The sequence below is a fragment of the Geotrypetes seraphini genome, chromosome 8 (genome assembly GCF_902459505.1).
Source record: "Geotrypetes seraphini chromosome 8, aGeoSer1.1, whole genome shotgun sequence".
Taxonomy (NCBI): domain Eukaryota; kingdom Metazoa; phylum Chordata; class Amphibia; order Gymnophiona; family Dermophiidae; genus Geotrypetes; species Geotrypetes seraphini.
Window position 1 is genome coordinate 34,749,404 of NC_047091.1, and position 23,325 is coordinate 34,772,728.

The following is a 23,325-nucleotide window of genomic DNA, read 5'->3' on the forward strand; positions in this document are numbered from 1 at the left end:
CATCCTGGGTTCTCCCTTCTACCTCAGCTCAGTATCAAGGAGCCAATGCCTCTTCAGACTTTTCCATCTCTTCTACCGCAGAGTTACGGATCTGTTCTGCTTCTCAATCTACAGGCTTTACACCTGACAGCTTGGTTCCTCTCGGGTTGACATGAACTGAGTTTCATCTTTATCATCTTGTCAGATGTATTTTAGAAGCATTATGAAAACGTCTACGCAGCAGTGTTACCAGCAGAAATGGACGCGGTTTTCTACTTGGTGTACTTTTCATCGTCATGATGCTGTATCCACCTCTATATCTACAGTATTGGATTTCTTCTACATTTATCCAAGTTAGGCCTCAAGATCACTTCGGTTACAGTTCATCTCAATGCTTTTCACAGCCCAGCTGATGGTAAACACATGACTGCTCATCCTCTTGTGTCCAGATTCATTAACAGACCTTTTCAAGGTTAAACTAATTCTCAAACCACCTCCAGTTGTTTGGGTTTTCAATGTTGTTCTCTCTAGACTTATGAAGTCTTCTCTTGAACCAATGTCTTCACCTTATATGAAATACTTCACTTGAACAGTGTTTATTCTCATCTCTCTTACCTCTGTTCGAAGAATGAGTGAACTTCAAGCACTGGTGGTGGATCCACCGTTCACAGTGTTTCATCATGACAAAGTTGTGCTTCGCACGCATCCAAAGTTCCTTCCAGAAGTAGTTACAGAATTCATCTAAATTGATCTACCATACTTCCAGTGTTCTTTCCTAAGACACATTCTCATTCTGCAGAAATGGCTTTTCATACTTGGCATTTCAAAGGAGCCTGAGCTTCCTACTTATAGAGAATTCAGCCACATAGAGCATCTGCTCAACTTTTTGTCTCCTTTGATCCTCAAACAATTTGGGATGTCCTATATCCATGAGAACTATATCTACATGGCTAACTATTTGTATCGTTTTCTCTTTTGCTCAGGCTGGGCTGCACCTGGGAGTTGCGTCACTGCCCATAAGATCTGAGCTATGGCAGCTTCTCTTGCTTTCCTACGCTCAACTCCTATTGATGAAAAATGTAAAGCTGCTCACTTCATATATTCACATCTCGCTGCTGTCTGGAATTCAATTCCAGATGGGAGGGTCTCTTCAGCCAAGCAGTATTGTAAAATTTTTCTTAATGGCCAACACTCCCTCTATCCCATTATAGTATGCTAGGGCAGGGGTGTCAAAGTCCCTCCTCGAGGGCCGGAATCCAGTCGGGTTTTCTGGATTTCCCCAATGAATATGCATTGAAAGCAGTGCATGCAAATAGATCTCATGCAGATTCATTGGGGAAATCCTGAAAACCCGACTGGATTCTGGCCCTCGAGGACCGACTTTGACACCTGTGTGCTAGGGAGTCCCACATGTGAGAATATGCTGCCTGCTTGTCCTGAGATAAAGCACAGTTACTTACCGTAACAGGTGTTATCCAGGGACAGTAGACAGATATTCTCACAACCCACCCACCTCCCCTGGTTGGTTTCTTAGCTTGCTTACGGAACTGAGGAACTGTGAGCCTGCGTCAAGCGGGAAGGCACTCGTGCATGTCCAGTGCAGACAATTTGCGAACTTAGTTCTTAAAGTGGCAAAGCACTTTTAAAGCTGTCCATACTGGAGCTCCATGGATGACATCACCCATATGTGAGAATATGCTGCCTGCTTGTTCTGGATAACGCCCATTACGGTAAGTAACTGCATTTTGAGACATATTGTAACATGTTATGAGTGAACAGTGTGGTATTTCTTACTTTTTCAAGTATGGATATTGGGGAGGGGGGGAGGATTGTGAATCCTTTGGAGTGGACCAGAGTGAAAAGTGAACTGTCATTTTTGTTTGTTTGTTTTTGTTAAAATATTATTAATCCATTTTGGAACAGTATCTGTGTTCTGGGGACATTCATGGTTGCTGAATATTTTTATGACACATCTAGTAATGGTCCATTCTATTATATCTCTTCCGGATTCCATAAGCTAAGAGACTCATAATCACAACAAAAAATACATCCAAAAACTGGCCTAAGTCGGTACTTGGACGACCTAAAAGACAGGTCGTCCAAGTGCTGATAATTGAAGACGGTTTTTGGACATAACGAGAAACTTTTAAGGCCTCTGAATTATGCTGTGCGCTCAGAGCTCAAAGGGACGGTTTTGGAGGAGTGGTTAGGGCGGGAGGTAGGCAGGATGTGGGCCAACCTAGACTTAGTAGTCCTGCAGCAATAATCGAAAGTTTGAGATTGCTTGGATGGAATTTACCCATCCCCGAAAGTTTGCCCGCAAGAGGGATGCCCAGTCCCTCCTGCCGGATACCCCACCCCCGAAAGATAGGCTACTGAGCCCTCCCTGACCCCCCACAAAGCTCCCCCTGACCCATGGGAGGGCCTAATGGATCTGGCCAATTGGAATCTTAGGCCACTCCCAGCGCATCCCAGAATGCACTGGAAGACAGGCTTAAGATTCCGGTTGGCCCAGGCGCCTAAGGCCCCTTGGCCAATCAGGGCCTTAGGCCCCTCCCTGGTATATCTCACAATGCACCGAGAAGGAGCAGGGCTGCCATTCTGGTGAAGGCAGGCCTTCCAGCCGGATGGAGGAAGCATCCATCTGGCTGGCCAACGTACTAAGGTACTTTTTGGGTACTGGGGGGGGGGGGGTCCGGTGGCCTAACTTTCGAGGGATGCTTGCAGTCGGGGGATGGTTCCCCGATTCTCTAATCAGCACTTATGACAGACGCCACTTAGAGAATCATGGTTTTAGGCAAAGGACTTGTCCCTCTCATGCCTAAAAGGTCATGTTTTGGACATATGGGACTTGGGCAAATTTTTGGTTGGAAATATGGGTTAAAGATAGACGTAGTGGCGGTCTGGGTGATTAAATGCCTGAACATACAGGTTGGCCATTCTCAAAAAACCCCACCTATTGGACGCTTTTTTCGAGAATGGACAGTTTCCTGCTGCTGACTTTGGGCACATAGTGCCTTAGGTCAAAAGGGGGCGTAGATGTTTTTTTTTTTTAATTATGCCCCTCTAGGTGTTCAATCCTAACCCGGAATCCGAGAGTTACAGAAATCCTAACACTTTTCTGAGCACGTGCTCCTCTCCCTGAGAGCTAGAGCCATATCCAGTTTCAGTTTCTACAAGCAATTCATCTAGAAGTCTTTTGGAATTGCTCTGCTTTCTTTTCTTATTTTTTCGCTTAAAGTTCGTTATTTTTTCGGTGGCTTCAGCACCTTGAGACCACTTTCTGGCGGTTCCCTGTCAGAGGAAAGTACACGATCCCACAGAGCCAGACTACTGCTTGACAGTGAAACTTTGGTGGATCTGTGGAGCCAGCCTGCTGTGTGACCCTTCTTAGACTCGGGGTCTATTCCCTTGGGAGTTTGCTTGCCCACTGACCTTGTCATGGGTTTTAAGCGCAGGCTGTATGCGTCTGGAGAGAACCCCTCTGGGTTTCAGGACATAGGCTACATTTCCTGCCCCTGATCGAGTGGTGAGGATCCATGGGGGTGGAGGTCACATTCTTTGTCTGGCTGACTGGCAGTCTGAAGATCTTCAAGTCTGGTCCATTTGGAGCTATTTTGAGGCAGAAAATTCTTTTCTCCATTCAGCTGCTGTGTGAAAATGCTGACAGACAAGTCACAAGAGGAAAAAAGGTTCCACCAAAATAGTTCCACAAGAACAAACGCAAAGCAAAAGGCAAAAAAATGTGGAACCAATGATCTAAGTGTTATGTTTTATTCATCAGTGGTCCAGATGCATACACAGTAAAATGTCCAATATCACGTAGTCTAAATCCAGACTATGCTTGTTGTGTACATATTTGGAATTGTGCTTTTGCATTTTTCGAATTTTATACTTGTGGCTCCCAGTAAGACGGGACCCCGGAAGAAGGTCGTCGTCAAAACTAAAACATGGCCCGTGTTGGGTCTATGCCACATTTGTGTTGTATTTTTTATGTATTTCTTGTGATATTGGACATTTTACTGTGTATGCATCTGGACCATTGATGAATAAAACATAACACTAGATCATTGGTTCCACGGTTTTTTGCCTTTTGACAGACAAGTCACTTCAGAGACTGTGAGTAACCCTCCATTCCTTAGCAACAGCGGCAGACGAATCCAGAGACTAGTGGGATAGAGCACATCTACCAGCAGGTATAGATAGAGCATACTAATTGACCAGGAAAGGTTCCATCTAAGAGGAGCTCATGCAAGTCAGTTCTCATCTCCACCTGCTAGTAGATGTGTGCTATCCCACTAGTCTCTTGATTAATCTGCTGCATCTAAAGGAAAGAAAATTAGCAAGTAAAAATAAAATTTTCCTTTATTTCCTATGGGAACTTCAGGGATGGCTTGTTAAATGATTTAAAAGTCATTTTTCAGTTTATGAGGGTATGGTTCAGGTCCCCCCACCTCCCCAGACCCCGTCACTATTTTTTTATTTTCTGATTTTGTTTATTTTTGGTGTGAATTTGCTGACGGCGACAATCTTGGATTTTAAACTATCTTTTTTTTCAAAGTTTTATTTCTGTCTCAAAACCCCTCAATTTGATTAAAAATCATTTGGGATGGACTCCCCAGTTCCTAATCTGTCAAATGTGTGCATTTATTGTGCTGGATTGGTGCTGGATCAGCGACCATTTACCACATGCTGTAGCACGCTGGGGGAAGGGGCAGGAGCTTCAGGTTTCTTGGGCTGGTTACAGAACAGTAGGATACCCCAGAAGGCTCTTCCGACTTTCTAAAGCTATTTCTAAGCTTTATCCACTGGCTCCTGATTATCAGCAGATTTTTGATCAGCCTAAGGTAGATTCTGCCATGGTGCAGGTTATCTGGCGCATGGCCCTCCCTAGTAATGGGCGAGTGATGCTTAAGGATTCTCAGGATCATAGAGTGAAAAAGCTTATGTTGAAAAAGCTTTTTGAAGTGGCGTCTTTAGATATCAAAGTGGCAGTGGCTGCTTCCTTTATGTCACATGCCTGTCATACGAGATTGCGGAGGTGCATGCTTGTCCTTCACTGGTGATAGATGGTGTGGATTATGTGGCAGATGCCCTTTATGATCTAATTCAAGTTCTTAGTAAGGTCTCTGTTATGCAGTGTCTGCATGCTGGATTTTCTGGATCCGGCATTGGGCTAGGGATACTGCCTCCTTATAGACTTCCTTACAAAGGTCATCTTCTTTTTGGTAAAGGTCTGGATGACCTCATGACCAATGTTGCCGAGCGCTGCCCTAATTTTCTCCCTGTGAACAAGTCTCACTGGGTATCAGGAGGAGATTGTAGTAAATTTTGTTCCTCCTGCAGGTTTTGTTAGGGATCCGTGGGATCTTCCAGAGATATTTTCAGGGCTACCGCCTTCATTACAACAGTTCCAATTCCAGGCATCCTCAGGCCTCAGGTTCCCAAGCAGCTGTTGCTCCTAAAAAGCCACAATGACGCCAGAGGTTAGGCGGGGCTTCCTCATATCGGAGGCAGACTTTCTCAGTTTTACCAGGAGTGGACTCGCATTTCCTTGGATCAGTGGATGCTGGACATCATTCGGGAAGGGCGCAAAATAAACTTCTTTTGCCTGCCTCCAGATTTGTTTTTGGACTCTCTGGCAGATCAGCCAGAAAAGGAGTCCAGGGTCCGTGCTACTCTGCAACATCAGAGCGCTAGAACCTGTTCCAGAACACAAATCGGACTTAGGCAGATATTCATACTTCATCGTGCCAAAGAAGGAATTGGAGGACTGGAGACCCATTCTGGATCTAAAGTCGGTCATCCTCTTCTTGTGGATTCCTCATTTCCCCATGGAAACAGTGTGCACAGTCATAGCTGCTGTCTTTCCAGGAGAGTTTCTGGCATCCTTGGATCTCACAGAAGCTTACCTCCATATTCCAATCTGCCTGTTCTGCAACAGCATTTCCAGTTCGCAGCTCTGCCCTTGGCCTTGCAACAGCACCCCGTACTTTCACCATGGTGATGGTAGTTGTGGCAGCTTTTCTCCGCTGGCAGGGGGTCCAGGTCCAACCTTACTTGGACAATTGGTCTCTGTAGGGTTCCATACAATCCGCCTTCTCTGTGTACAGTTAGTGGTTTGGAATAGCTGTTTCTTTCTGCCTCGGTTATTCTCCTTACAGGCTTGAAGATTTTCCAGCCAGTTGCCGGATCGTTTGGAGAGATTTCTGTGAGTATGCACATTGCTGAAGGCTCTTTTCTTGGGGTGTTTGTTGCACACAGCAGGTTAGTTCTACATTGTTCCTCAGTGTTTTTGTGAGTTGCCTTTGTGCCTGTTTATTGCTTGTTCATGTTTTTGCAGAACAGACCAGTTCAAGAATTGTTTATGTTGTGGATCCACTTGTCATGGATTGGTTCAGATATGCTTGGTTTTGGGACTCAACTGGTTATGGCTCTAGCTATCAGTCTAAGGGGAGGAGCATGTGCTCAGAAATGTGTTGGATTTCTGCAACTCCCAGATTGCGGGTTGGGATTTACCACCTAGCATATGGAATCCTACAGGGACTAACAATAAAAACCTAATCTTAAAATGGCCTGTGATAGCCCCAGTGTGGGGCTTTCCAACATACTGAGGCCCAATTTTCATTCATGGCCATGCACTAATTTCCCCATTAGTGCATGAGCACCTATCGATGCCTGTTTTCTTTGTGGTAGGGGCTCATGCGGTATTCCTGTGCTAATCGGTTAGTGAAGAACATTCCTACTTTCTGTCCCCATGCACACTGATCCTGAAACTGCTGCGGGATGCATGAGCGTGCCCCATAGTAGTGGTTTTTAACCTGCGGTAAGCATGCATTAGTGCTTATTGCACTTAGTAAAAGGTCCCTAAGCAATATGTTTCATTTTTTATATATGATGCATTTTGATATGTATTTTTTTGGAGGGGAAGTGGTTGTATTTCTCTTGATTCAAGAAATATAACTAAAACATTTGGGCAATTACTGCAGTAATAGTAAAGCAAGTCAGTGGTACAGTAGCTGACCCTTAACAATAGATGATCTTTAATGTGGATTGATTTTGATACTACTAAATATGCTATAATGAGGAAGTTGCTGAATTCTTGGGTAATTGTCTCAATAAGCAAAATAATGGGTCTTTTTAAATGGAGAGGAAGTATTTGCTGTTTCTTAATATAAACATTTCTTGGGTAAAAAGTTAATTGGGAGGTCTATTAAATGTTTTTTGTTTTGATATTATAGTTTGAGTTATATGAATATAGCAGATCATATAATCTTGGTGGCTCTTTGTGTATCTATTCAAAGATATTTTGATTATATTTCTTCTCTTTCTCCTAAGCACCAAGTTGGAAATTCAGAGGAAATTTTTTAGAAATGTGTTATATCTAAGAACTTCATTTGATGTCATGAGAAATAGTTTTGTAAATCCAAATGGATAAGATTTTTATTAGCAATCGGCATTAATTTTTGCCTACTCCTTTTTTTTTTTTTTTTCTGAATTGATGTTTTATGGTTTGAAGTTTAAACTATCTGATGATGATTAATAAATCAACAGTTCGCATAAATGTGTGGTGTGTTTTTTTGTTTTGTTTTGTTTTTAATTCTTCAGAACGGGGAGTATGTTTACCCACGGTATCGCTGTGGATACTGTTTGTTTATATTGAAGCAGCAATTAGATTTAAGGATCTCAAAAACTTTCACGTAGACCTTTGTCGTCCATTTGCTGCACATTGGTAAGTTCTGAATGTCCTTTTTTTATTTTACACTGTTCAATACTTCCTAATGCACTTGAGGAGCCCTGCATTCTGTGCTTTTACACCTTGGAGGTATTTAAATGCATTTTATATATCCCCTATCCTTAGGGATGCATTAATCTTTAGGCAGACTAGGTGGTCAGGTGGAGCAGCAGCTTCTGGTGAGAGTGGTGGCAAAGAGTAGTTGTGGTCAAAGCAAAATAGATCCTGACAGCTACAAAGAGTCATTGATGTGTAGTTTTATCCACAAGAAACATAGGATATTTTCAGATAGTTGATTACCAAAATCCATTCACCCAGGCAAATTGGGCCAGTGGATATTTGATGCCCTAGGTCAGTGGTCTTCACTAATTTCTAAGTCGGGATCACTTTTGATCCATTGAGCTGAAGGAGAGCTGGCAAATATTTTTCCTTGCATATTCATGGCACCTCTGACCAATGTATGTTGGTGACATTCACCCCACCATCCCACCTTCAAAGTATTTATTGGGTGTATCCTTAAGGAGTTGGGCATTTCAAATGAAGTCTCTTCACCTATTTAGAAATTACTTATCTTTCCAGTATGTGCCTTACCTTTTTCTGGCCCTGATGCACAAAAGCTTTCCATGGCAGTAAGAATCATTAAAGCACTCTTACTGCCACAGAAAGCTGTCCTCCCAATGCAGAAAAGGGTTCTCCATGGTTGCTACCAATTGTAGCAGCAGCCACCGAGAACTCTATGCAAATGCATCAAGTTTATTAGGTTTTTATATACCGCCTATCAAGGTTATCTAAGCGGTTTTACAATCAGGTACTCAAGCATTTTCCCTCTCTGTCCCGGTGGGCTCACAATCTATCTAACGTACCTGGGGCTATGGAGGACTGAGTGACTTTGCCCAGGGTCACAAGGAGCAGTGCAGGGTTTGAACCCACAACCCCAGGGTGCTGAGGCTGTAGCTCCAACCACTGCACCACACACTCCTCCCTAAGAACTCCTTAGTATTTAAATGAGCTCTCCTAGTGATGCACAAAAAGGAACATCCCCAGCACTGAGTAATTGGTACTAAAATTTTCTGACTACTCTTGAGCTGGAAGTAGCTGCTTATGCGTGTGTTGTGTGAGCACACGTACAACAGCTGCCCAAATTTGTGAAGAAAAAAAAAAGTTATGCGGCAGAGCCAGCAATCCCTGCTTTCCCTGCCAGCTCATCTGATTGTGGCAGGGGAATCCCTGATCAACTCAGCAGGCAGGACTCCCCGAAGCCACCGATCAGAGGCTTTCCCTGCCATCAGTGCTTCCGCTGCCATTCACCTTTTTGGGGCTTCCCCATGCTGGCTGAGCCAATAGGTAATGTTATTCCACCTTATTTTGCATTTAAATGTTTATCATGTGGTTCAGTTATAACTATTATGTTGGGAGTTTTCCTATGTTCCTCCCCCCCTGTTTGTTAGTTACCTTCATTTCTTTGGGACAAGCTAAGGGGCTGCAGCACAGCCCTCTGGGAGGAGAGGTAGAGCTGTGCAAGAAGATGATTGGCAGCTTCTGCAAGGAAACTCGCAGTTTCAGGGTGACTACCCATTAGTTAGGGTCTCGTTAGAAGTTGAATTTGAACTCTGTTTTCTATGATTCTCCTTTTACACCTCCCAGAGAGCTCCGTTCTTCAGATAAGCTGCTCTTAGCTGTACCCGTCTCCTCTACTGCTAATTTCAGACTTCGTTCCTTTCATCTAGCTGCCCCCTATGCCTGGAATAAATTACCCAAGTTTGTCCACCAAGCACCTTCCCTTACCTTGTTTAAAAGCAGACTGAAAATCACTCTTTTTTATATAGCCTTCAATCCTTAACCCTACTCCTCTGCCCTCCAACCCAGCCAGCTGATTAACTGTTCCCCTTCACTGTATCCAAGACATCCTGTTTGTTTGTCTTGGCTGTTTAGATTGTAAGCTGTTTCGAACTGGGACTGTTTCTTCTTCTTTGTGACTCTGTACAGAACTGCGTACGACTGGTAGCGCTATAGAAATAATAGTAGTAGTACCGTGTTTCCACAAAAATAAGCCCTAGCATGATTTTCGGGGTAGGTCCTAATATAAGCCGTAACCCAAAAATAAACCCTAGTTATATAGATCCCCCCTGAATCCCTCCCAAATGTCCCCTCCCTGACTCCATCCCTCCTGACAATAGTGCTGCCTGATTCGCTGGCTGCAGTGCTTTCTCTCCCCCCCCCCCCCACCATGTGCATCAGCTTTCCTCCCCTCTCACCCATACCCTTGCATAGCATCTTTCCATCCCTCCCTCCCATTCCCCCCCACGCAGAGAACTCCACCGACCTTCCCGCCACGAGACCGATATAACATACCTCTGCTCCTTTCAGCATCAACAGCAGCACTCTGAACAGGCTGCTTTGCGGCCTTCCCTCTGCCGCATCACTGATGTCATCAGTGATGTGGCGGCACAGGGAAGGCCCCGATGGGGAGTGCCGCAAAGCATCCTGTTCAGAGTGCTACCGCCATTGCTGAAGGGAGTGAAGGTATGGTATATCGGTCTCGCAATGGAAGGGTCGGCTTGGTTCTGCTTGGGGGTATGGTTGGAAGGGTCAGCAAGTTTATTAGGCAGGATCGTGGATCAGACAAGCAGGGCACAAAAGCTGCTGATTGGTTGGTAGTTGGGAAATCATGCATATAAATGGGACTGGGTGATGGATGACAGATTAGAAGGTAGTTTGAAGGTAAATCAAGGTTGGGGGATAAGGGAGTTTCTACCCTATAGATTTCTTCATCCTTATTCTTGGGTACCAACTGCAATGGGGCACTTACAAAAGCTCTAGAAGCGCTTTTGTTTTGGCTTTTTTTTTTTTTTTTTTTTATTTTGTTGCCTTCATCCAAAACAAATGTGGTAGGGGGACAGATTATTAAGGTATACAACTCTCTGCAATGTGGCACATGAATTAGGGGTGGAAAAGAGGAAGAGAGAGATGATCGTTGTACATGAAAAAAATAAGACATCCCTGAAAATGAGCCCTAGTGCGTTTTTGGGACCAAAAATAGCAGATTGGCTCTGAGTTACTCCTGTGAGTGATTTATTGTTCTCTGTTTACTTGTTAAATGTTTTATTAATCATTGTTCTATTTTTCTAAGTTTCAGAATAGGACAATGTTTATTGCCAGGGGAGCTCCCTGTGCCTCTCCTCCTCTTTTCTTGTGTTTCAGTAGAGTTTGATTGCTTTGGTACCAACTGAGGAGGGTGCTGTGCTCTACTGCAGAAGGGGAGGAGTTCAAGTTCTTAAAGAGAGATGCTGCTGCAGTTCGCGGGAAATGGGAATCAACAGCTACATTACAGACTCCTGTGTATTCTAACAGAACCCAAATTAACGATGTAAGAAACTAATTTGTCATTACCAGAAGAGACAAAGTAATGAGACGCAAAGCATGCAAAATACCTCATTACTATGTAAATAGACTCTTTGAGGGGTAGGTTGGTTATGAAGAGGAGAAGCTTTGGTTGGGTTAGAGGGTGAGTGTCAGGAGAGAGGGGTGATTTAGCATAGATAGCTTGGCCCTTTAAAACCACAAGCTAATTTATTCCTGTTGTAAATTAGGGTGCAATAAAAGCTTAACTACCTATTAGAGAGAAATTATACAAATACAAATTTAAGAAAATATTTGTACCTTCAGTTAATATAGAAGTTTTATGCACTAAATCTTATTCGAACTGATTGAACTGATTTATATATGCAGGGGTATCTTCTTTTTTTTTTTTTTTTTAAATAAAATAAACAGACCAGTTCCTTCAGATTCATAGATCCCAAAAAGGCTTTTCAAGCAAATATTAAATTTGCTATGAAAATGTGTTTTAAAAGTATGACAGCACAACATATACTGTGTTTTAAAATAAAAGGGTGGCCTAAAGCATCTCCATTTAATAATGGAAACTTAGTTTAAAATATTTACTAGTGGAATTTTAAATGGACGATGTCTTTGCCTTTCTAGTATTGGGTATCCAGTTGTGACCTTGGGTTTTGGCTTCAAAAGTTATGTCAGCTACAAAATGCGGCTACGAAAACAGAAGGAGGTACAGAAAGAAAATGAGTTTTATATGCAGCTTCTCCAGCAAGCCCTGCCTCCAGAACAACAGATGCTACAGAGACAAGAAAGGGAAGCAGAAGAAGGTGGGTGCTTTTGCCCTGCAATTCAGCATTCACTTTGTTATAGATGTGGAATATGATAGCATGAGAACTATGCTCAACCTGCAGGCCTTGAGTAAACCAATTTGTGCAGTCATACAACTTGTTTTACTGTCTTGTGAAGCTAGATGAATCCAGAGACTAGTGGGATACCACACTTCTACCAGTAGATGGAGATAGAGAACTGAATTGCAGGTGTTCCTCTTGGATGGAACCCCTTCTTGCCATTTAGTATGCTCTATCTCCAACAGGAGGATGGGCTCCTGGCTTTACTGATTGAAAATCAGTCAAATTCACTGAAAAAGTGGATTTCACTACTGTTGCTACGGCTTCAGTTAGTGCAGGGGTGTCTGGCTGAGCGGTGCCGGCTTTGGGGATTACACCTGGGGACCCCCAGGTCCCTACCCCACCTTCTCTCATAGAGTCCTATGGTCTCTGTATGTTTTTTCTTCTTTCCCAGTTGGTTAAAATAAAAAAGATACCGTTTAAGAGGAGTAGTGTTTTGCACTCTCTTTCTCTTTCAAACTGCAATTACTGTCCCTGCAAATTGTGAGTATTTTTATATTGTGTGCAGGTGTTCAGCACGTGGGTTCTGTGAGTGCAGTGTGCATTTATCGTGTGCACTTTTTGCCCAGCTCATGGCCGCAAAGGGTGTTAAATGGTGTTAGCACTGTGAAAAGTGGTGTTTGCTGTTGGGCCTCTGCATGGTGGGCTGCTCAGACGTGCCCTTGTGGAATCAAATATGGTGGCAGGGGCCAAAGGCTTTTCCTTAGAGGAGATTTGTAGGGCCACGACATGGTCCTCAGATACATTCTCCAAGCATTACTGTTTGGATGTGACCGTGCGTGGAGAGTCTGCATTAGATGCTTCAGTTATTGCAGAGGCTGTGTTGGCTTCCCACCCTGCTGAGGATTGCTTTGCTACATCTCACTAGTCTCTGGATTCATCTGCTACTGTTGCTAAGGAAGGAAAAATTATGCCTTACCTGTTAATTTTCTTTCCTTTAGACACAGCAGATGAATCCAGAGCCCCACCTATTCAGGATTTGGGATTTTTCTGCGGTTGCTTCCCATTGCTTCCCCAACACATTGTTGTTGCGGTTGCTTGTTGGTCCATGGTTGGATTTTTTTCTGGGAAAGAAGTTTGTTTGTTTGTTTTTTAATATACATGCAGTTGTGTAGTTCCTGATGTTTGGGCAAAGAGCGATACTAAATGGCAAGAAGGGGTTCCATCCAAGAGGAGCACCTGTAATTCAGTTCTCTATCTCCACCTGCTGGTAGATGTGCGGTATCCCATTAGTCTCTGGATTCATCTGTTGTGTCTAAAGGAAAGAAAATTAACAGGTAACACATAATTTTTCCTTCTTGACCTACCTGTCTAGCTTATTTTAACTAGAGGTCTCTGGTTGCTGAATCTGAGTTAACCTAAGATGAATTGAGATTTGTCTCGCAACTATATCATGCATTCTTGCCTCTACCTATCTTGTATTTATATTTGCTAACTGTATTAACTTTTTATTCAAAGCATATTTTATGTCTGACACTCTTGGTACATTGTTTCTATTACAGCAGTGAAAGGGTTATCAGATGTGGATTCTTCAATACTTTTACAGCACAATGGAGGCATTTCAACTAGTAAAAAAATATGTACAGCATTACCAGAGCTTGAATACAGAGAAAAAGGAAAAGAAAGGGACAAGGAAACAAAAAAACACAATCTTGGAATAAATAATAATATTTTGCAACCTGTAGACTCTAAAATACAAGAAATTGAGTATATGGAAAACCATATCAATAACAAACGATTAAATAATGATCTTGTAGGAAGTACAGAAAACCTCTTAAAAGAGGACTCATGCACTGCCTCTTCAAAAAATTACAAAAATGCCAGTGGGGTTGCCAACTCATCGCCGCGTAATCACAGCACATCAAATGGGAGCATCCCTTCCTCATCCAATAAGAATGAGAAAAAGCAGAAATGCACTAGCAAGAGCCCAAGCATTCATAAGGACTTGATGGAAAACTGTATTCCAAATAACCAGCTGAGCAAACCAGATGCACTGGTAAGGTAAGTTTGATAAGAGCTATACGTTCCCTATTGACCATTCATCCTCACTCAGTTCAATCCCTCTCACAAAAATATTAGTACTATAGATTTCTACAACTTTAATTCTCCTATGATAAACTAAGTCATGTTGGCAGCAAAACATTTTCAGCAGCAACATGTATTTGGAGAGCCTGTTAAGGTACCATGTTGTTTAATTGACATATAATGTGTGTCAGTAGATATAACTAACTTGAGAAGCTTGATGACCTAGAAGGCAGTTGTATAACTGGGTACCCCAAGGCCATATGATAGATGCATTTTCTATAATGAAATCTAGGTACAGAATACTAGTGTAATTCAGTATTGTAGTGCTTAACTAAGGCAGGGGCATGTGTAACTTACAGTATTCAATAAGTCACACATGTAACTGGAAGCCCCATCCTTGCTCCATCCTTTGTTTGCCCCCTTGCAAATATAGGAACTGTCAGTTGAGTGGATGTTGCTGAATAACACTTTAGCGCCCTGCTAGCATTCATGTGCTATGTGTGTATCCCTGCATAAATGCTAGCAGTCTAAATATTTACATGTGCAATGGGTGTGGATGCCTAAGTTATTGAATTGCCTTTTTATAATGTTTAGGCCATGTAAAGATTTAAAACCGTGGGGTTCAATTATTTTCTTGCTGACTGTAGCAATCTGTCTACCATTCTGTTCTCATTTCCAAGATAAATATATCCAATTGTTTGTACCTTTTTAATTTTATTTCACTTAAAATACATGAACCAGTACTATATAGCACAATGGAGCCAATGTACTAAAGGGTTTTCTCATTGATATCCATGAGGAGAACTCATATATAGGTCTGAAAAGATGATCTTGCTAAAACATTTAACTGTTCTTTCCTTATCCTGCTAGATCAGTTTAGACCAATGGGTTATGTCCTCATACCTACAGATGGGAGGCAGATAAATTTTGATTATTCTGGTAACATCACTGCTATAAGGAGTGGTACAGCCTGGAACACATCAGTATTTGCCTCCAGCAGATGGTGCAAGTTGGGCTAGTGTGACAGGATAGATAAGCCTAACTCCCTAGGTCATAGTCTGAGCTATGGTGATAGGGTTGAGTGCTCATTGGAATTGGTCCACAGATAATCACCGAGGTGGCTTTGCCCTCTGTGGTTCTAAGATTGGCCTCTGGGCTTATCTAAAGTGGGATGAGTTTCTGTGGGGCAAATCTGGATGCAAACATGTTCTTCTGGCCCACAATGCTGATGGAGTAACAATGTGAGGGCTGCAGGAACTAGCTTCTACTGCTTCTGCTGTGACAGGGGCAGCTCCAGGGAGCTGCAGGAATCGCTTGACCATGACAACCTGGCTGCTGTGCTAGCAGTAGGCTGAGGAGAATGAGGAACCGACTTGAGAATAGTGGCCATCTTGCTGCCAGACTGTGTGGCTTTCATGCTCTTCCCTCACTTCCCCAGGTAAGATTTGGCTTCCTAGGTTGTAAGGGAACTAGTTTTGCCTGTTTGTAGGGTTGGAGTCCAGAAAAGGGGGAAGGGGTTCCATGATATTCCCAGACAGATTTGGAGTTCCTGCCATGCAGGCTCTTTCTGAGGTGGACTTAGAAGTGGAGTTTGACTCTCCTGGCTTTGGATCCAGTGGCTCCAAGTGGACCATTTTGCTTGGCTCTTCTTGAGAGAAGGCCTGGGATGCCATTTAGAAAGAGGGTTTTCTTATCTTGGGGGGAGGGGCCTTTGCTAGAGCTGGGGATGCTGTCACCCTGAGGAGGAAAAGTTTCCCAATGATAAGACTCTCTTTGGAAGAGAAGTGCTTGCCTTATCATATGGGCTATGTGGTAGAGATCCTTGTATAGGTCACCAAAGCCTAGAGGGCATCCAGAAACCCCTAAGGTCTTAACTCTCCACTGGAACTTCTCTCAGATTCCTCTAACAGAGTGAAAAGCCCCTGATTTTGTGCTTAAGGTTATAGGTGGGCTATAAACTTTTCCTCAGAAAGTCATGGACAACCTCTTGGCATGTTCTAAGGGGGATGCCTTAATATTGGTGGTAACGATCAAGAGTACCAACTCCATAGGAGGTGGGATGATGGAACAGCTGCATAAGTAGGCTTTTGGTTCATCTGCATTATTAGTCTAGGTAGTGGTTTGTTGGGGGTATGTGGTGAGAACCCAGCTGTATTCGATTCAGTAATTTCTAGCATATCCTGAAATTGCCCTAGGGAGTTTAGATTGTGAGCCTGTCAGGACAGATAGGGAAAATACTTGAGTAACTGACTTTAAAAACTGTACACTGCCCTGAACTTCTCCAAGGTAGGGTGGTATATCAAATACCAATAAACAGACATCCTCTATAACTTTATCAGTTAGTGGCACCATCGGTAGTAGCTCAATGCTTGTTGTGACTGCAGGATTGGCCCACAAATGTGATGTCTAACTCTTGCTTCAACAAACTCCCCTTCAGGGGTGGCTGTTGTTCAGAGAGTTCTTGAAGTTAATCAGGGATTTGGGAGAGTACAAACCACAGTGTCTATGTGAGGACAAATCTTTGCTATCTAAGTCATTGGGGTCTAGATACATTTTGGAGTCTGGAGCTGTCAGCATTTGAGCCATATAGGCCAAATTAGATTTTAAGGTGCCTTCCCTTTTTTTAGGGGATGAGGAGGAGTAGGGAGAGTGGTCTGTCTCCTCCACTGACAGAGGTCCTTAACGGGCCTGCATCCCATCCTTATTAGGAAGAGCAGTAGGAAGTGGGCCCCCCAATCTTAGACCAGTGTGTTTTTGGAATAAAAGCTGCACAGGAACGGGGGTCGACGGGAATCCCGTGAAGTCCCGGGGATGGAGGCACCTTTTTCAGGGCTCCCGCAGGTGTGTTACCTCATTCTAAGATGTCCAAGTAGTGTCTCCTTCCTGTCTTCCAGTCACACTTGCTTCTTTACAAAGCTGCAGGCAGCAGTTCTTATGAGCTACCTGTGACTGACCCAGAAGCCCTTCCCTCTGATGTCGCAGCTGATGTCAGAATGGATGCGGTGGTGTAGAGGGAGCAGTGGGATAGGGATGCAAGATGGAGACATGTTGGACATGGTGGTGGAGGGAATGAAGGGAGAGATATGGGATGTGCTGGAAAGGGGTGATAGAAGGAGAAATATTGGGCAAGGGGCTGGTGAGCAGGAGTGAAAGATGCTGCATATGGTCTGGGGAATGGGAGAGGGAGAATTGTTGGATGTGGCAGTAAATGGGATGGGAGAAATGCACCTTGATCTCTCTCTATCCCCCCTCCCCCCTCTCCCTTTGCAGTAAGAGAGGGAATGAGAGAAAGATATGGACAGTGAAAGAGGGAGACATGTTGCACATGGGGGTGGAGAGGAGAGAGGAAGAAATGCTGTTTAGGTAGGTGTGAAGAGGGGGCAAAAAAAGGGAGATTGATCCAGGATGTCAGTGAGGATCAGGGAGGGAAGAGAGAAATGCTGGCCAATGGTAGTGGACAGCAAATACTTAAAGAAGAATTTGCAGAAGATAGGAAAGCAGGAAAAAAAAGAGAAACTGGAACCAACTTATCTCCAGAAAATAAAGATAATTAAAAAAAAATTTATTGACTGAAATACGTTATAAGAACATAAGAAATGCCTGCAACGGATCAGACCTGGGGTCCATCTAGTCTGGTGATCCGCACATGCAGAGGCTCAGCCAGGCTTACCCCGGCGAATACCTTAGTTACTCGTATCCCTCAATGTGTCCTGCAAGAAGATGTGCGTCCAATTTTTCCTTAAATCCTAGAATGGTGGTTTCCTCCACCACCTCTTCCGGGAGAGAGTTCCAAGCGTTCACCATTCGCTGTGTGAAGCAGAACTTTCTGACATTTGTCCTGGCCGTGTCCCCTCTCAGCTTCAGTCCATGATCTGTTGTCCGAGTCCGAGTCACATTTAACAATGTGAATAACGTTATGTCTTGTTCACCATCCTTTCCCCCCATTGGTGAGTGAGCTTGCTCTATTTTGTCGATTCTTTTTAGTATTTTAAAAGTCTCTATCAGATCCCCTCTCAGTCTTCTCTTCTCGAGGGTGAATAATCCCAGTTTTCTGAGGCGATCTTTGTAGCTCAAGTTCTTCATACCTTTTACTAGCTTCGTCGCTCACCTCTGCACCCTCTCCAGCAGTGTTATATCCTTCTTCAGGTATAGAGACTAGTGTTGGACACAGTATTCCAAGTGTGGTCTGACCATTGCTCTATAAAGTGACATTATGATCTCCTTCGACCTACTCGTGATTCCCTTCTTTATCATGCCTAACATCCTATTTGCTTTCTTTGCCGCCGCTGCACATTGAACCGACGGCTTCAGGGTCCTGTCTATCAGTACCCTCAGGTCCTTTTCTTGTTTGCTCTTCCCCAATGTTATATCTTACAGTTTATACTCATGCTCCTTGTTTTTCCTGCCCAGGTGCATCACTTTGCATTTTTCTACATTAAAAATCATCTGCCAATTCTCTGCCCATCTCTCAAGTTATTTCAAATCTCTCTGGAGTTCCTCGCTGATTGTCCAGCATAGCTTTGTGTCATCTGCAACTTGATGATAACACTGGTCGTTCAACAGAAGAGGAAATGCATTTCTGGTTTTATTTCTCCAGTGTTGAAGTACTTGCTGTCCCTTGCTTTAGCTGGTTTGGATCCCCAAGCGCCGCCAGCTAAGAACCTCCTCCAGAGGTGGCCAGAACGCCCTTCTATCAAGCATAGCAATCAATCACTGACATCATTCTTGAGCCACTGAGGTGCCAGCATCTGTGGCTTAAGAACATTGCTGCTGCCTGGCAAGCAGTGTTCTCCCTAGGGCCTTTTAGCTGGGCGGTCCGCCCAGCTAATTTAGACAAGCGCCCGGCTATCTGCTGCCGCCGCTGCTGAACATTTTTTTTTTAAAAACCCCGGCTTGGAGATTTCAGCCCGTAGCGAGCTTATGCTTCAGGGCTCTATTGGGGGAAATGCTGCCGGGTCCTGCCTTCGCGGAAACAGAAAGTAGGCAGGACCCGGCAGCAAGAAGAGCAAATGCTTCACTAACCTGTCTCCCGCCTTAGCCCATAGCGAACGCTTGCTTCAGGGCTCTCAACATGTGCGTGCCTGCTTCCCTTCTCTTCCCTCCGAAACCGGAAGTTATGTCCGGGGAGGGGGGGAAGAGAAGGGAAACCGGCACACACACGTCAGAACCCTGGAGCATGAGCTCGCTACGGGCTAAGGCGGGAAACTTACAATTTGCTGCTCTTGCTGCCGGGTCCTGCCTACTTTCTGTTTCCGCGAAGGCAGGACCCGGCAGCACTTCTCTACATCGCTCCTTAGTTTTTATGTAGTGGTGCAGTGAGGGGCCATCGGCTGTGGTTACCACAGCCAGCACTTTACTGGCGCAGGCAGTAGCAGCAGGAGGACGATGGTGGCCTTTTGTAATCAATGAGGCGAGCCCAGCGGTGGCGCAGCAGTGCCTACAGGAGGCGTGCAAGAGTGAGACAGCCGCCCTGGAGTCGCTGCACTTCAACAAACTGGACTTTGGTGAGACCGGCGTGCTCAATCACTTCTACAACGCAGGTGCACGGGAAGCACGAGAGTGGGGGTAGAAAGTGGCCAGAGTGAGAAGGTATCAGGCCCCATGGGGTTGTTGGGGGTGTATATGGGGTTTTTATTACTTATAACCAGCTGAATTTCAAAATAAAAGTGTGAGCAGAGTGGCTGTACTGCTATAAATAATTCGTTTAAAAAGTGCACTAACAAATTGCCATCTTAATGGAAATTCTTGTAAGCCCCCTTGTTAATACTGCTGTTTTCTTGGTAGTTATTTCAGCTGGGGGGGGGGGGTTGGCAACTCAGAAGAGCCAAACTGAGCAGTCTTAGGGGCAACTATTCTCAGTTCATTGACAGCAAACACGAGAATTAGAATCTACGGCTGATGTATATAATACAGTGGAACTTGAGTGAATCAGCAAGAAGGACAAGAAGACATAACGTTCGCCCAAACAACGTTCTGTCACTACAGAATTTGCTTTTTCTTCAATGTCATTTTCAGAGCCCCCCACTCCCTTTTTCCTGCTCCTCCTTTTCACAGCTGGGCCTTCCTCCCACAAAAGGACAAATGGTGAGTGAGAAGTGTCACCACCACATTGTCCTGTCCAGAAGGCTGAGCCAATCTTCCATGTCTGCTTTCAAAGGCTGTTAAGAAAAATCTAAAGTTGGAAAAACTGAATTGAAGTTTTCCCCATGAATTTGATTGTACTTGATCAGAAAATAATTCTTATAAAAAATTTGAAAGCCCTTCCTGGGGTCCCTCAAAGTCACTGATTACAAAGCTCAATTTTTCTTAAAATTTGCTATTATTTTTGATTAATGAAGCAATTTTCTTGGTATTATAGCTATAACTGTTTAGATTGCTGCAGCTGCCAATGCTCCTGGAGGGAGGTTTGTTGGTCATCTCACGGTGGGGTTCGCATGGAAGGGAGAGATAGGAGGCTCAGCGGGGTGGGGGGGGAAGTGGGTTGCTCCAAGACCTAGTGTCATTAACTTCTTTGGGCAGTGTTTACAATTTGCTGCTGTTGCCAGCTTCAGGCCTTCCTCTCTGCCAAGTCCTGCCTAATTCCTGTTTCCATGAAGGTAGAATCCAATAGAGAAGGCCCGAAGCCGGCAACAGCAGCAAATTGTGAATGCTGCTGCCCGAAGAAGTTCATGACCGGGGAGGGGTGACAGAAGGAGGAAAGGGAGCAGAGGGTGGAGAGAATTGCTGCACGCAACTGGAGGGAGAAAGAAAGGGAGAAGGAAGATGGGGGAGGGTGGGAAAGGAAGGAATGAAAGGAGATGCCAGGGCATGGAGGGGGAGGGAGAGAGATGCCAGGGAATCAGGGAAGGGAAGGAGACAGAGATGCCAGCCCGTGGGGTGGGAAGGAAAGAAAGGAGAAGAGAGAGATGCCAGAGGAGGTGGTGACAGAGAGAGAAAAATGGAGAGCTGGCAGAGCTGAAATCAATCATGTACAAAGGAGAGACGGGGCACAGGGTAGACAGTTTATGGAAGGAGCATAGAAAGAGGGAAGATACCATATGGAACAGGGAGAGGTCAGACAGTGGATGGACAGGGCTGATGCTGCATGGAAAACAGAGAGAAGACAGATGCTGGCTAGAAAGAAGAGAGTGAAGACAAGATGATTAAAGCAGAAACTACAAAAGATAGAAAAAAGATTTTTTGTTGCTTTAGAATAAAATAGTATTGTAGTTGTATTGATAAAACTTTTAGAAACAGAAAATAAGGTAATCTTTTTACTGGACTTATTTTAATACATTTTTTACTAACTTTAGAGACCAAAACCCCCTTTCTCAGGTCAAGACAGTATAATGTAACAGCAGTATACTATATTGACCTGAAGAAGGAGGCTGTGGCCTCTGAAAGTTAATTGAAAAATTGATTAGCCCAATAAAATGGTATATTCTTATCTTCAATTTAATGTTTTATTTTTATTTGTTAATTTATAAAGTGGTGATTGTTATGTATCAGTTTTTTCAAATTTACATTTACTGTCTTTATATTTTGCACAGTATTAGGGGACAAGTGTCACTGTTTCTGTGGTGGCAGATTCTGGTTTCTTGGTGGTTCAGTTTAACTTGTCTACATATTTTTATTTTTAGTTTGTGATTATTCCATATTGGGCAAGGGTGTATCTGTGTTCTGTGTGTATGAAAAGGACATGGTTTTATGTTAGCATCGACTGTACAGGATCAATTGATTGTGAAGGATCTGGTTTGTTTAGTTTTACAGTGTGTGTGTTGGTTTTCTAGTGCTCACTGCAGTGTTTAAGATGCTGCCTTGTCCTAGGTGTACCCTTGTTGTGTGACTCATGGATTATTACTAAAAAATCTCTTTTTTATATAGAGGAGAGGGTTGTTAAAAATGATTAGCACTGGCTGTCATATATACTAGGTACGCCACTGGATTTAATGACCCTATTTAATGACCACCAAATTTCCCTGTCCTGCCCCACCCGGCGACTTTTTCATGCCACCCGGCTGAAAAAAATTTCTGGGGAGAACACTGGGCAAGCTTTGTAAAAAGGATTTTGGGCCACCTTCAGAGGAAGTCTTCGGCTGACATAGCTTGAGGGGCATGATCAGCTGGAGTATTTATAGTTTTTATTTACATTAGTCCCTAGCAGAGACCCATTTACAAAATATGTATTCTTCCCAGTTAATATTTCCAAATTAAAAAAGTGTTTTTGCTCATTTATAAATGGGTCTCTACCAGAGTCTCTAATTCAGTAGCATAATTAAATGATATAACTACTTCTGAAGTTTATGGGGATGGGCAGGGATAGAAGAGATTACTTGTGAGGATAGATTAGATATGGACGGGGAAAGATTTCATTTCTGTTCCTGTGCATCTCTCGATTTTTGGAAATTGTCCCCTTTGGTTATGCCCTGGAGTTTGGATCCCATGTCAATGCCTGTATAGCAGTGGTCTCAAACTCAAACCCTTTGCAGGGCCACATTTTGGATTTGTAGGTACTTGGAGGGCCGAAGAAAAAAAATAGTTAATGTCTTATTAAAGAAATGACAATTTTGCATGAGATAAAACTCTTTATAGCTTATAAATCTTCCCTCCCCCTGAAGGCCTGCATGTTCCCCCCTCCTTTGCAGTGTCTTCCAGCTTCCCCCCTGGCCTCTCGGTCATAGTTTCAGCTAATTACTGCAGCCTGCAGAGAGGATCACCGGTGCTGTAGCATTCCTTGCAGGCTGCCATCGGCTTCCGCAACATGTTCCCTCTGCCGCAGTCCCGCCCCTCCTCTGATGTCGGGGGCAGGATCGCGGCAGAGGGAACGTGCTGCTAAGGATGACTGCAGACTGCAAGGATCGCTACAGCACCGGTAATCCTCTCTACAGGCTGTGGTAATTATCTGAAGGTAAGAGCGGGAGGCCGGGGAGGGAAGCTGGAGGACACTGCAAAGAGTGGGCAGCACTAGTACAGACCGTGGGCTGCAAAATAATACCTGGCGGGCCGCAAGTTTGAGACCACTGCTGTATAGTGTCTCCATGCAATTTGGCAAAAAGTCAGGTGATCCAAAATACATTACAATTATTGCTCTCCTTGGGAGCAGTTGAGCTCATGCTGCCAGCTGAGTAAGACATAGATAAGCTATTTCAACTTCTTTGTGGTACCCATAAAGGAGGGTCATAGCCTCTTGAGATCTCAAGGGGGTAAATTGCATCATAGAAACATAGAATATGACGGCAGAAAAGGGCTGTAGCCCATCAAGTCTGCCCACGCTAATGACCCACCCCCAGACTTCACCCGGCTAGAGATCCCACATACATATCCCATTTCTTTTTGAAATCGATCACGCTGCTGGCATTAATAACC

General features: G+C 43.9%; 1 protein-coding gene across 3 annotated transcripts in view; it reads left to right on the forward strand.

Moving 5' to 3' along the window:
• MACO1 (macoilin 1) overlaps nucleotides 1-23,325 on the forward strand; it is a 139,502-nt gene that overhangs the window by 41,763 nt on the left and 74,414 nt on the right. For all 3 annotated transcript variants that reach the window (XM_033954101.1, XM_033954102.1, XM_033954100.1), the window contains exons 4-6: nucleotides 7,588-7,711; nucleotides 11,696-11,874; nucleotides 13,458-13,956. In XM_033954101.1, coding sequence (XP_033809992.1) covers nucleotides 7,588-7,711; nucleotides 11,696-11,874; nucleotides 13,458-13,956 — 802 coding nt within the window. The remainder of the gene's footprint in view (nucleotides 1-7,587; nucleotides 7,712-11,695; nucleotides 11,875-13,457; nucleotides 13,957-23,325) is intronic.